The sequence below is a fragment of the Corticium candelabrum genome, chromosome 7 (genome assembly GCF_963422355.1).
Source record: "Corticium candelabrum chromosome 7, ooCorCand1.1, whole genome shotgun sequence".
In the NCBI taxonomy this organism is placed as follows: Eukaryota; Metazoa; Porifera; class Homoscleromorpha; order Homosclerophorida; family Plakinidae; genus Corticium; species Corticium candelabrum.
In genome coordinates, this window is record NC_085091.1 from 4,638,127 (window position 1) to 4,653,031 (window position 14,905).

The 14,905-nt window shown below is 40.9% G+C and overlaps 1 protein-coding gene and 2 long non-coding RNA genes across 3 annotated transcripts; 2 read left to right on the plus strand and 1 right to left on the minus strand.

Moving 5' to 3' along the window:
• The first annotated feature begins 4,990 nt into the window (after positions 1–4,990).
• Positions 4,991–14,681, plus strand: LOC134182482 (uncharacterized). Its single transcript, XR_009970336.1, has 3 exons — positions 4,991–5,035; positions 5,179–5,252; positions 14,633–14,681. It is a non-coding gene; the product is annotated as an uncharacterized LOC134182482 (long non-coding RNA).
• LOC134182579 (uncharacterized) lies at positions 5,998–8,722 on the minus strand. The gene is made up of 11 exons (XM_062649999.1): positions 8,585–8,722; positions 8,294–8,500; positions 7,727–7,770; positions 7,564–7,662; positions 7,448–7,498; positions 7,356–7,383; positions 7,221–7,282; positions 6,732–6,887; positions 6,519–6,675; positions 6,249–6,452; positions 5,998–6,189 (listed from the first exon to the last, which is right to left on the minus strand). The coding sequence occupies exons 1-11, from the start codon at positions 8,688–8,690 to the stop codon at positions 6,080–6,082; spliced, it is 1,224 nt and encodes a 407-aa protein (XP_062505983.1). The 5' UTR covers positions 8,691–8,722; the 3' UTR covers positions 5,998–6,079.
• Positions 12,202–12,601, plus strand: LOC134182712 (uncharacterized). The gene is made up of 3 exons (XR_009970404.1): positions 12,202–12,275; positions 12,346–12,503; positions 12,573–12,601. It is a non-coding gene; the product is annotated as an uncharacterized LOC134182712 (long non-coding RNA).
• Positions 14,682–14,905: the final 224 nt, after the last annotated feature.

Consider the following 14,905-nt stretch of genomic DNA (forward strand, 5'->3'; position numbering starts at 1 on the left):
TGTTTCCTAATGTGGTATTTCATGTTGTATTTGGATTTTGGGACATAGTGAGCGTACGGCTGTTCTACTTGGTGGGGGAGACCGCAGCTCTTGCATGCGTCTTCATGCTCACACACCTTTTTAAATTTATCACTACATACACATTTCTTAGGAATGGGATCGATCCATTTTAACTTTGGAGAAGGATGGAGAACGTAGTACCAACATTGCTAGTTGTAGTGGATAGGAATCCTACAGTCGTGACACCGAATAACCTCTCGGGCTTTGCGGAAAATGTCGATGCCACGCCAATCGCCTGCTTTGCAAGTGCACACCATCTTAATATCATATAGAATTCGTTTTCTAATATCTGTTGTGCTTGCACAAGGATGGGCACCTCAGTTCGATGGCTCTCGACAAGACCTTGAATGTCTTGAACCCACCAATCAAAGCGCTTAGCCGTCTCGTGCAAATACACGACCTAGAGTATATCAGCCACAAGGCGCTCGACTCTGCATTGTGTGTTCGGACACATCCCTCCGAGAACATGGACGAAGAGGAGACCTTGGAGGGCAAACCATATAATGAGCTTTGGTGCAAGCCAGTGCCACCATCTCTAAAACCAAGACAAGTAAAAAACATCCGCTATGTAGCGGTAGTGAGAGCTGGTAGCAACGGTAGGTCTGTCCTTAGATAAAGGACCAATGACGACGTAAGTGTACAATGTCTTCATAGCCTCCCTCTTTGGCATATGCTATGGCCCATTTGAGATAGGGGGCACCCCATTCAAGACATAGAAATACGATGTTTATGTACCTTTCCTAGCGGCCTGTGCTATGGTGGAGTCAATATCGACAACTCCCAATTTACGACACAGCCGCACAATGGATTCACGCCCTTGCCTGTGGCACATATCGTAGCGTTGTCAGCGCCTGTGGCACTCTATTCGTGACATAAACGCACAGGATTCTCGTGACCCTCTGCGACCCAGGCTACGGCCTGGTTGAAGTTTGTGACACCTCAATCACGACACAGACGCGCTATGAGTTCGTGACACCAGCTTGTGGTCTATATCATAGACATGTCTACGTCGGTGGCGCTCCAGTCATGATAGAGGCGCACGATGTGTTCGTGCCCTCTGTCCGTGGCCCAGGCCATGGCCATATCAAACTCGGTAACACCCCAATTACAGCACAGACGCATGACGTTCTCGTGACCGCCACTTGCGGCCCAGAGGATTTCTTGTTTGAGATCGGTGGCTCCCAATTTGCGGCAGAGGCCTGCTATCTCCTCTTGACCACCTTCTGCGGCCCAGTTTATGAGTTTGTCAGGTTCGACCATGCCTTTATAGTTGTAACACAATCGCACGACGTGCTCGTGACCTCCATAAGCAGCCATATTCATAGCCTCTTGGATAAGAGTTTGTAGAAATTTTAGCAAAGTGATTTAGGTTTAACTGTCATATGAGAGTATCGTGCCTGCTTGAAGATGGTTTCAGGCAATGCCGTTTTGGTCTGCTTTTGTATTATTTTCTTGATATATGGTTGCCCTGAAAGCCATCAAATTTAAGAGGGAAATCAGCAAATACAGCATGTATATACCTAGATGCCGAGTTTGAAGTGTTGGTGACACCCAACTGCTGTTATAACTAGGAAAGAGCTGTCCAGTGTATCACAGCAAGCGCCGTTTCTGAACTTTTAAGAATACAGGGCTATTGCAAAAACGATATTTATAATACATATGTATACCCCGCACATCTCTGATGCAAAGTTCCTGGTGGAACGGTTGCCTTCATGAACTGGTTAAATAGTAAGCATTTAGTTTACGTAATAAACTAATAACACTAATAACTAGATAAACCAATAACGAGATAAACTAATAAGCTAACCCTAATAACTAAAACATTGTGGGTGTGGCTGTTCTAATAGCGTCTTTGTTACCCCAAGCAATAAGACGTTCTGTCTTACTTCTTCTGCTAATATTTTTTGTCTTCGGATAATTATATATATATATATATATATTATTTTTATTTTTCCTTTTTTATGTATGACAACTACTCTCAAATCGAGGAAACTAAAGTAACTCCCCTAAACTAAATCTACATTGACAAGTGCTAATCTGTCTAAATTAGGTTTGAAATGAAATTGCCAAAGTCTAACAGATATCTGCTAATAGATTCTGTTTAGAATTAGAAAAAAGTTCTAAAGCTACTTTGTGACAATGCTCCTGGCTTCTCTATATACTCCAAGGGTGTAATATATAGAGCAGAGACAATATGATCTCATGGGATCGAGTCATCTTCTCGGTTTCTCCAGCTATACGTAGCCACAACATCTGTTTTCTAGGCTGAATAGTTGACCTAACGGGCTTCAGGAGTTTCTGATTGTTAGATCAAAGTAAGCTTCCTTGTCGTGGAAAATGTCAAGACGTCACCATGCAGGTCTTGCACCGGCGAATGAACCGGGGGAGGAGGGGGGAGATGTAGCCCGCTCACTGTAGAAATTGGAATTTTCTGTGCTACTGACTTTTGCAAATCTGTTTACGGTCTGGCAAGCGAATTAGTTTTGCTTACTCATGATGACATCCACAGTAAAGCCTCCACGCTCGCGAACATCTTCTTACGCCACTGTCTTGTATTGTTGTGACTACTTCAGTGTTCTTAACGTCCGCAATCCCGTGCACGAATTTGCGTACATTGATTGTCAAAAACAAACGCATTGCATGCCCAGAGAATATGATAAACGATGGAGAAGATGGTTCTAGAGTATCAGAGCTCTAAATATGTCACATGTCTAGCGTTGAATTTGTCGCCACAAGACGTTCGCAGAGATCACGCATCAACCAAAATAGCAACTCCATAAATTGACTGGTCTGCAGCTTAGCAAAGAAGAGTCTCTGATCGGTCCATTTGAACGTGACGTTACGCTAACCCCTCCTATATAAACCGCTGTTCGGGCATCTCGAGTCAGGTGTGCGCACAGGCATCTTTTTTGGGGGGAGGGGTTGCATGGCCTAATTAGGGGCTGATCTACCGAAGAATTGTATAAACCGTAATAAACAATAGTGTTTTGCCGGCTAACGATCGTACCTCGTAAAGAGCATGATCGAGCAAACTTTTTCTTGAGATTTTCTGCTGTCTTCATCACTAGAGCCGTTAGCTCTGTCGCGTTCATTGCCTGATCGCTATTCATCAATCCGTTTACCGCTAACGCGATCGACATCCGTTCTCACGTTTACCTCATATGTACACGCCCCGAATCTGCCTTGCCTCTCGAAACCAGATATAATAAACCGAAAGCACATTATAACGCAATTTGTTTATAAGACCCTAATTTTAATACTATTTTTTGGCTAGGCACACTGTTAGAGCTATCATATACAAATATAAAAGAATTGTTTGATTTTTTGTGTTATTGGCCCTTAAGATAATGAATACAGAAGCACTACAGAGCTGAACCCTCAGCGGTGTATGTTATCATATCTCGTCACGTGATATGTTTTGCACACTAAGATGTTTATTCCAACCCACTGATCTCATATACGGTTTCCAATACAGGCATCTAGTAAGCAATGTCCAGACTTGCCTACTTATAGGTCAGTCGACAAACAGACCGGCTGTCATAGACAATGCAAGTGCCCCATTCGCGCCAAATTTCGACACAATTGATTAGCCACATACACCGAAAATTCAAGCTGTCAGACTGCAGAACGGCTCCCTATGCTTATATAAACACTGTGTAACAAGGCAAATGTTACACGTCAGGTAGCCTCGACCAGGGGCGTAGCGTAACCTCTAGAGATGGACGGTTCGACTTCATCTTATATTTTCTAGAGTCTGGAAAATAGTTGGAAAGCGATCTGTGACATGTTTCGGTGTATTTGGCACAGTGTAAGTCATTATGCAAATGGCGAACTCCGCGTCGCCGTAAAGAGCGCGTCCGTACAAGTGCTATTGTAAGCGTAGAGACGTTGCATCGGCATCGTGCAAGGGGTTGGTATCAGCATGCGGCTTCGATCCCATTTGCAAGTAATCAGTTCCCGTTTGCACAAAGGATCCAGAATAATTATCATAAAAGATGTGCATCTTTTACTAAGGAGAGGAAGAAAGACATGCTCAACACTTGGCGGACGTGGAAGCTGCAGGCGGATGTTTCAAACCTTTGAAGTTGCAACATTTGGGTTTTGGACACCTGCTAGTTTAGCTACACTAGAAATAACTGCCTCTAAAACGATGAAAAAACTAGACTTTAATTTAGTCAAGCGTTTAGTAATTTGTTAGAAAAATTATCTGTTCGTCTTTGGCAGTTTAATGCTAAAATATTGAACGATAGATTAGATTTAGCAGTGGATGTAGAGCTGTGCAATTTGTCAACTGTATAAATAAATATTACGAAACTGTGCGCCATCATTTTTCCGAGACTCTGCAAAAAGATGCCGTCAGTACCGTCGGTTTTAGCAGTTCCAGTTGGTGAACAGAACTCTTGAAATTAGTTCGAACAGTTGCAAAAATAAATCAAGCTTTAGTTTCAGCATTTCCGGCAGGGTGGAACAGAAAATCGAACACAGCTTGCGTTTAGATATACTAGCTTGCTAGAGTACCAATCGAGATTTACTATTTTGAAACTTACCTTTCCGCTCTGCTAACAGGTTTTTACTTTTCTTGTCTCCAAATGCAGTGAGATGGACCGTCGGGACACGATTACGATGTCTCTCCATGACGTGTACTAGCACGAAAGCACAGCAAGTAGTCGCTACACAAACTCCAAAATATACGGAAAGAGGTTTTGAATGCTGCCACATAGCTTGCTTTTCGCTGAGCTTGTCTATCAGCAGTTGCCACCCAGATCTTATTACTTAATTTGATATTCGTAAAGCGGATGTGGAAGTCAGCTCAGATAGATCGAATGGTATCTAATGAGAGGTATCCGGGACCTGCTGCCACATGGGGCCGCTGCCACACGGGGCCGCTGCCACACGGGGCCGGATGCGACACTAATATAACGCGCGTTCTCGATGACTTGTTATTACCTTCCCACTCTCATCAGACGCACCACGGGTATGTAATCTTCCAAGAACATTAGAGCTGTATGCGACTCCAGTATTCTCGCAACTTGCACGAGTTCTAACTCTGACGCTGTGTTGAGGGGATACTAGGAATGAGTCACATATTACTGTCTGAAGGTTTCTCTAACGTTTTAGGTCTCCTATGAAGATAGCGTATCATTCTTGAAAATCACTATTGAAAATTAAAAGTGCCTCGTTGTTTTGGTAAGGTAAGAAGTTTGCTAGCTTGGGTTTAGTTTTTTCAAGGCAAAATTTTGGTTTTCGTTTTATTTTGGTAAAGTTTTTTCTTTAATTTTATGAATTTTACCTTTAGTTGTATCTGCTTGTACTGCATGCATGTGGTTACTACTCCCATATATAAGTACAGGTGCACTAGGCATAGATACTGAAGCACTAGGTAGGTGTGGACACACCTGACCATCACTGCAATAGTACATATGTGCAAGAATTGAGCGCGCGCGTGTGTGTGTTTGCATGTGCACCTCTGATTAGCTCATCCAGCTATCAAAGCATTCTGACTCTACCCTTTGGAAAGTTGAGATGTGAATTCGACTAGAATTCGGCAATAACATAGTTCGTATTTGCACTCAAATTCGGGAGAATTCGTTGCGTATTCGTACTGAATTTACCCCTACACTCAAGCGAATTCGCTTCGGGTTTGTTGCAAGTTTTGGCCACTTTCACTTAGTGACTTCGGGACGAATACTTACTAAACAACGCGGAATTAGGTGAGAAATTGCTCTGTATTCACACCAAAATTCAGCAGAACTCGCAGTGTATTCTAGCAGAACTCGCAGTGTATTCCAGCAGAACTCGCAGTGTATTCCAGCAGAAACGGAGGCGGAGTCTATTCGAATTCTCTGCGTATTGTGGCCATTTCTATACTCAGTGAATTCGTACCGAATTAGTTGCAAACGAGAAAATCGCCGGACCTTTTGTGTACAATGTATGCGTATATCAATGCCACATCAATTCAGAATATCGATCTCTACTATACAGTACTACACTGCAACAAGTCTCACATAAACTACACCAGTCACTTCTTAGACTGAAATCGGCACTTGTCTCCAAGCACTTTGTTCACCTTGTTCAAAACGACCTTTAGGTTTTCATCTGGACCCAAAGGAAATCTCAGCATACAGTGACCTGAACACCACCACAAAGCAATCATCAGTCACAGTGATGAACAAGACAAGCAGACATACTTCTTAAAGCTTCCATTTTCTTCACATCCAGCTGTCGCTTTTCTTGTCCTTTCCCTGTTATGCTGCTGCAAGCCTGCTCTTCCTTAGAAAACAGAGTGTCTAGCAGGTTCCTTGCTAACTCTGTTCTGTTAATAGCAGCCTCAGCTTTGTTTAAGCACAGAAAAGGAACCATCACATTCAGTCTTCTGTCTTGAACAAACGCAACTGATAATTACACAAACAGATGAGTAATAGTTCCTATACAAAACTAAATGAAAGTATATCTGGTACCTTCACTTGATGAAGCATCTTGTATAGGAGATGGAGCAGCCGGTGATTCCAACATAACAACAGACCTGTCAAGCTCTTCCACTGATGATGTGCTCCTTGTTTGAGTATGTTGAACTTGGTGAGGTGGAAGATCAGTCTTCTCAACTTTGACAGGAACCTGAAAGCAAAGCTGTTGTTAACTGTTCAACACATGCTAGGTGTACCGATAATTACCTTCATCTGCTTGTACTTAAGCAATATTTTGTGTATATCCTCTATCATAACTGTGCTGGTATCCGACTGAGAAGTCAATGAGTCAACAGTTGATTTCAACTCTGCCTGAACAGCATTCACTAGCAGGAGAGTGTTTTGAACTTGTTGTAAACTGCTCTATCAATTAATACAGAGCCAGACATTGTTAAGTTAATCTAAAGATATTATTAGGTCTGCGGAGAATTCAAAGCTTCTCTGCTGTAGGGTCTGTGATTAGCCAAACCGGCATGTACTTAGAGTGCATGCATAGCTCCAGAAAGATAGCTAGCATGTTTACTATAATCTACTTGTATAGGCGTATGACTTTATATTCATGCTCACAAGAAACATTCGAAAGCGGGAACAACATGCATACTTAAATACTCTTTCTTCAATTGCTCAATGCACGAGCAATATCAAACACGTTATTGTACAACTTCACTTAAAGCTAAAGTTGCTGCAAATACTTACTTTTATGCATTGTATGTCTTTTTGAAAAAGATCCTTCCCACTAGGTGATACAACACACTTCTCTATAATGAAAATCAAACTTGTATAAGTACAACGTACAACCGTATATATATAGTTTCAATGCCAGCACTGTACCTGGTTTCTGAATTGACAATAACTTTCCCTGTATACAACAAAATTACACATGACTATATACAGACCTCAACACACCAATGTAAACAACATACACAATTGCCTCCATCCGAGTCAACGTTTAATTCGTCTGTGTCAGAAGATATCTATATAGACCAGCAACCACCTGTGCAACTCTAACAGTCTGGGAAACAAAAGTGATCAATCTTACATTATCTGATATTGACATGCTTCGTTGTAATGATGATGATGCCTTCTTTGCTTGAGAAGCATTTCTACATTTCTTGACTTCTCTGACAAGAGACTCTGTCTGCAAGAACCACACAGTACATTCAGATGATCAGCAAACGCCTCTGTACACGAGTATATCTTACTTCATCATATTCTAGTTTCCGTTTGGAGCCTCCTTGTTGTGCACCTAAACATTACAGAACAAGGTCAGAACTAAGACAATTCTTTGAGAACCGACACCATCTTCCTTCATGGTGAACGAGTAATTGATGCGAATTATCAAGATATTTCACTGCATGCCCAGACAGTTACTAGGCCGAGCCTTGACGAGATCCTTTCTCTTGTGTACTAGTTTGAGATTTCTGTATCTAGCGTACATGTAACTAACGTGCATGTACATGCATGTGTAACAAACCAGCAATTCAATTTATTGTCATACGGATTTACAATCGAATGGGGAGACGGATCAACATAACGACGATGCCAGATTAATTCAATTTTGACTCGGCACGACATGCGCCACAACTGAAGTAGGGGTCCCCTTCCAGGGGTTTACTGTATATTTACGAAAAGAGTGAGGTGACTCCCAATTGACGCAACGTAAGAGAATAGGAAAGTGAGTTCTGACAAAAAATTGAGGTACGTGTACTGAAGCTCGCCCCAACAATCATAATTGTCCATTTTTACTAGTACTCTACAGCTAGACAGACCTTTCAGTGTGCCTTTTGTAACGACTGATGTCACACGGCAAGCGTACGATGTCTTGTCCGGAGAGTAAAAGCAGAAAAGCCTGCATTGTGGACGAACTTCGTCGAATGCAACCATGTTTCCATGCTTATCTGTCAGCCTCCACGGCTCCGTGACCACCCTTTTCACGTTGTCTGCATCGAACTTTATATTGACAGTCGTCAAGCAATCTACAGAAACAGGAATAGTTGACTCTGAAGTTCACAAAGATATATCGTAGAAACGTGACCAGCAGACTGGCTCGCTAGACCTACTCGAACCACTCTGTTCAGCACTGTCGTAAATATAGTCATCTTGTTGATTGACCCCTTGTTTAATTCGTGTGGGTCGTGTGGTTCTTGTCTTCGTCTTCTCTGCCATTGATCTCCAAGTTGTAAGACTTGGTAATAAGCGAAAACTGAGCACATGGACGTGTAATCATGCTCATTGGCCCACTGATTGCACGAGGTTATGACTTCATCAATTATCGCATTCCATTCAGTACAGAGAGCAGGTGTGATCGTCGATCGTGTTGCGGACATCGACCAAATGAACAATCCGATCGAATTCGAAGCTGATGAAGAAGACTCAGGTCGCGATGTGGAAGAATTAGTGAGTCCGCTTAGGCGCAAAAGGAGGAGAACGTACCGTGAGTTTCGGGTACCCGAGAAAATAATACAAGAAAGAAGGAGAAGGCATCGCTCAACAGCATCAAGGGCTCAACATGATGACTTGTCCACATTGGTTCAAACTGTCAGAGAAATGTCTTCAACGGTATGCTTACTGTTAATTATAATGAATTGCACGTGTAGTAGAGGGATAGTATGATATAGAGAATCTGTACGTATATATTAAATTTACTCGCTTCAGAGCTGCAAGTGTAGTGTGTGTGTGTGTGTGTGTGTGTGTGTGTGTGTGTGTGTGTGTGTGTGTGTGTGTGTGTGTGTGTGTGTGTGTGTGTGTGTGTGTGTGTGTGTGTGTGTGTGTGTGTGTGTGTGTGTGTGTGTGTGTGTGTGTGTGTGGATATTTTGAACTTAATTGGTCTTTTCTGATAGAACATTATTATAACATTATTATTAAATATGATTCATTATCTAATTCTGAATGTTGACACAACTCTTGATATTTGCATCAAATACCATGCAGTTACATAGATTTTTGTTCTGTTGTTTTCTCAATTTATTGTGTTAGACTCAACATGCATATGATGCCTGCCCAGCATGCAGAGGCATGTTTGTGGACATTGTCCAGTCTCTCTCTTATTTAGCTTTTATGTTATTGGGCAGAGATTTGTTTTCTGAGCCATAATTAAATCAACCACTCTACAGAATGTCACATTTTGCTACTACTCATTTCATGTTTTGGCTACTGTAAGTTGAAGAGTGCGAGACATGATGCTATATGCAATACTATTTTATCTCTCGTTTACAGAAAACTTAATTTTTTGGAGAGCTGTGTTGCATTAACTGCGGACACAAAATCATTTTTGTTAGTACATATCATTTTATTTGTCTTTGAGCTGATCGTGATATTCATTACATTATAACAAATTACTTCCATTGATTGGGTCTAGCTATTTAACTTCTTTGAATGGCAGAAACTAGATAATCTGAAAAGAACGTGCAACTATATAAATTAGTTTGTCTTCTATGGTGGTAACTGCATCTGCTGACTGACATTTTAAGTTACTGAAACAACAGTAACTGTGTTCAGCTAAACTGTAATATGTGCTTAGCATCTTTTTTGACTTGAACTCTGACACTGCATGCATAGATGATTCTGTACTGTGACTGGATTTGGATCTTAAACATTATATCTATAATACTGAATTATACATAAATGCATACATATAAGGTACCTATGAGACAGGATATTATTATACGTATCATGCTTTCATAAACAAAGTTGATTTTCTTCTAGGTAGCTACTGCTTCACAAAGTTGTCAAATGCATCTTAGTGATGGAAACAGTGCTAGTAGTGATAAAGATGTGTCACCAAACAGTAGCTTTGATGATCAGTTGCTATCTGGCCTCTCTGACATTCCTTTATCCGATGGAGAAAATATTCAAGAAATTGGGCAGGAAGAGTCTTCATCACCAGTGTTTGACAGCTGTCCTCTTTCTTGCAAGGTCAGTGCTTTGTTGACAATGGCTTTGATCAGTCGCCACAAGCTGACAACTTGTGCAGCCAATGACATCATAGCTCTACTGGTTGCCCACTGGCCAGATCATCATCGGGGTTTTACCTCCTTGTACACTTTAAAGTCACGGTTTGCTGAAATGGTGGGGAAGCAACCTGAAATGCAAACTGTTAACTATTGCAAACAGTGCCACTTAATTCTGAATGAAAGTTTAAGTTGTCAGGAGTGTGACCAAGCCGCAACAGTTGGCGAATGTCTTCAAGTCAATTTAGAAAAGCAAATTCAACAACTTTTCCAAGGTATGATTGTCTCAGAATTGTGACATAAATTAATTGCATACTTATTAGAGGATTTTCAGACCATAGTTTTGTATCACACCTACACAAGAGATCTGACAATTTAGGAGATCCTGATGTAGTTGAGGATGTCACAACTGGCAAGGAGTATACCAAGTATCTCCTATTCCATAGATCTGCAGTGTCAAAGAGTAACCTAAGTTTGACTCTAAACATTGATGGTGTAGCTGTTTTTCGAAGTTCCAAGAATGGTAACCTGTGGCCAGTTTATCTGACAGTAAATGAGCTACCACCAAAGCTCAGGTAGGCTTGTGATGTCAATTGCTTTTGGTACACTGCTTCAGTGATTCTGTTTCCTACATAGATTCTCTCCTAAGTATGTCATACTGGCAGCTGTTTGGTGTCAGGCATCAAAGCCAGATGTGTACATCTTACTAGAACCATTAATGAGGCAATTACGTCAACACTTTGAGCAAGGTACAATTTGCATATTTCATGTTTCTGACAGGCAGTCTTGTAAGCATACAAATACAGAGGCAAGCAGACAGTTAGGCAGGCAGATATATACTCAACTGGTGGCATTAAAATGGATGCATTACATGTCGTCTGTGCACTAGGGATACCAGTTGAGACTTCTTTCTGGAAAGGTCGATGCCATCCTGCTCTGCTTCTTGTCACTGTTGATCTCCCAGCAAGAGCTTTAATTACTTGTATGAAGCAGTATAATGGCAAAAGCTCATGCCTTTATTGTGAGCAAGTTGGCACAGTCGTATCCACCCAGACATATTGGCCTTATGAGAATGAAGCACGTACAAGAACTCAACAGTCTCTAAAAAGAGATGCCAAATCAGCAAATTCCAGGGGAGAGCCTGTTAGGACAGTCTTGTCTGCGGTTGCCTAGTAGGTCAATTAATTGATATACATTTACAGGTTGGTGATATTAAAAGTGCATCTCCACTGCTGCTAGCAGAACCCTTTGACATGTCAAAGGGAGTTGTAATAGACTGGATGCATGGTATGCTGTTGGGGTTGCCAAAGAAGTTGTTGGAGTTATGGCTACAACCAGTGAATCGACATCACGTGTTTTACATTGGTGACAAGGTATCTTTTGTGGATCCAGTATGAGAAGGTATTTATATAGTTTGCTAACTGTTCAGTGCTTGCATTAGATTGATGCTCTGGATAACCGACTCTTGAAAATTGAAGTGCCAGATATTATTACAAGGAAACCTAGAACTTTGAGAGATGCGTCTGGTTGGAAAGGTTTCATAAAGTTTTGGTTTTGCACTTAGTAGTTACTGGTTTATACTCCATGTTCTTGTCTTATCTAGCCAATGAACTTCGTTCATGGTTGTTCCATTATTCTGTTCCCGTGCTTTTTGGCATCCTTCCTCCTGTCTACTTTGTTCACTATGCCATGTTTGTTTCAGCAATGGTAACCTTGAATGGTTTGTCAGTAACTCTTAGGCAACTTGATCGAGTCAAGTGCCAGTTAGATGATTTTTATAGGGCTTATGAGCGACTTTATGGTAAAGCACTTTTAGATGTATTCTCACTTGCTGTTATATTGACTATTGCACTATATTTATGTTTATGCAGGTATTGAAAACTGCACAATGAATGTTCACCTTTTGACTCATTTGCCAGATGTTGTTAGACGGTGGGGCATGTTATGGGCATACAGTTGCTTCTGGTTCGAATCCATCAACGGACAAATAAGGAACCATGTTCATGGCACTAGATATGTTACATCCCAGGTTATAAGAAAATCAAGCTGTTACTTTCAAGGGTACATGTATAATGATCATGTATTGTTGTACTCTTAGGCTTTCACGTCAATGGCAGTTATACGAGGTCTGCTATTGCTGCAAGATGAAGATGTATCAAACCTGTCCAGCACTGCTCAGTGAATGTGTTCCAACTATGGCAGCGATTACTACATACAACTGATAAACCAAGGTTAGAATGTTGTTGCAAAATATTGTAAACTTGCCACCAATAGGTAAAACCTGACATGACAGATATAGCTGTTTATTGAAACATTGTACTATAATATTATGTAGAACTTTTGTTGAACCATTGATCAGGTACATATCATTGGGGTTGTCTGATCAGAATCATTCAGTTTTGACACAGTAATGGAGAAATATTGGTCTGTATTGAGAATAGATGTTTATAAACTGTGTGCATCTGCATGTGCATGTGCATGTGCATGTGTACGTATTTGCTTCTGTATGTGTTTATTGTCTTCTTGATACTCACACACGTTAACAATTGCTTTTGGACAGATGTCACTTAGTATTCAAGCAGTTAGCTATAGCTTTTTCAGATGTTTATGTATGCATTTTGAAAATAATTGAATGTTCAGAAATTCACTAAATAATTTGATCTTTTACTTTAGAATACAAATACGTGAATTGTTTTCTGGATGTGTTGCTGTTGGATTATCAAAGAATGAACACCTGAACAGTTCAGCTTTGGTTGCTGTGAATAGGTTTTGTGATGAGAGAGGTTTACCTAGTGTGCTTCAGAACACTAAGGCACGTGAGAGTCAGAGACATGATGTCTTAATTGCATTTTGAAATTGCTTTTGATGTATATTAATTGATTGCAATGCAGGTGTCCATTGTTGACAAGATGATTGTGAAAGGCCAAACCGTGTTTGCAAAACGTTACCATAGAGTCAAGAAGAGTATATCGTATGCAGTGAAACTCAGTACAGGTGTCAGAAGAGATGTCAGATTTGGGCTTGTGGAGGCTTTTATTTCGTATGAGAATGTGGCAATTACGCTGATCAAGGAGCTACTGCTGTCATCCACCCAAATCAACGAATACTGTGACATTGATATTCTTGATCAGTATGTTGTCAGTGATCTTCTTTCACATATATATATATACAAAGTGGAAGTTTCACGTAGTGTTGTAGCAATTGACTCTGTAGAGATAGTTGAAAAGGTAGTTTTTATGAGAATTCCTTCTCAAACGGGTTACAATTGCTATGTGTCTTGTTTACCTAACTGTATTGAGTGTGATTAGTACAAGTGTAGTGTAGCTGGACTTGTGTGTACCAAATTGCTTTTTTGCATGTAATTTCGTGTTACGTATAGTTTAGTCTAAGCTATATGTGAGAGATAGGAGGTTAATTGAATACTCCATCTATATATAGGCGTTTATAACTAGACCATCAGCTGCGTGCATGTGTATACTGCATCAAGGGCGTCGCTGGACCTAGGGAGGCCAGCAGCTATATTAAAGTTTAACTATTTTGATTGAGACCTTTTCTGTTGTGGACCACAGCTATATTGGGGGCCAGGGCCTCCCCAGGCTCATGCCTAGCGACGCCATTGACTGCATGCAAGACCCCAAATCAGATAATAATTAACTGTTTATATCTTGTGTGAGTGTATCGAATCGGTTCAGAGGATTGGATCTATCTAGAGATAGATAAATGGATATGTCTGATGGTTGCGCGTTGCAGCTGGACTTCTCAACGATTTCGAATACGATATACTGTCTAGACTTCTGCCCGAATTCGAAGAGAATCACTACTGCCTGTCCTTTGGCCAGAATTCGAGGCGAACAACTACCGCATACTCCGTATACGGACCGAATTCCACCCGATGCAAATACTGCCTTGCTTCCGCTACGCTACCGCTTCCGTCAGAGTACGAAGCGAATTCATCGATTTCGGCGCGTGTTCTGCTCAACTACGTAGCACCTCTCACCGAATTCTGACCGTATTCGCATCTCAACTTTTCAAAGGGTAACGTGGATGGATTCTTTATGACATAATATCAAGTTTATTTGTCTCAGATTCTGCAAAGAAAGCTTTGTCATGTTATAAAGTAAGAACGAATTTGTATTGCTAACACGCGTTACCTAACAGGAACAGGACTGTTAATTGGATGCACTAAAGATGTCACCTGAATTAGTTAGTGCAGTCAAAACAACAAGTACAGTCTAAACAACAGAATGAAATAGAGCTGCGTTGAAATTATATAGCCTACTTTTCAAATGGAGAACTTGAACCTTGTATAATACACTTTGGTGATCAGTAAATGAAGCTTTTGATTTATAGTAGATAATCCATAGCATTCATAGCATTGTAAAGCAAAATGCCCATTGATGAATAGACTTAATTAGCAACAAACTTCAGTTA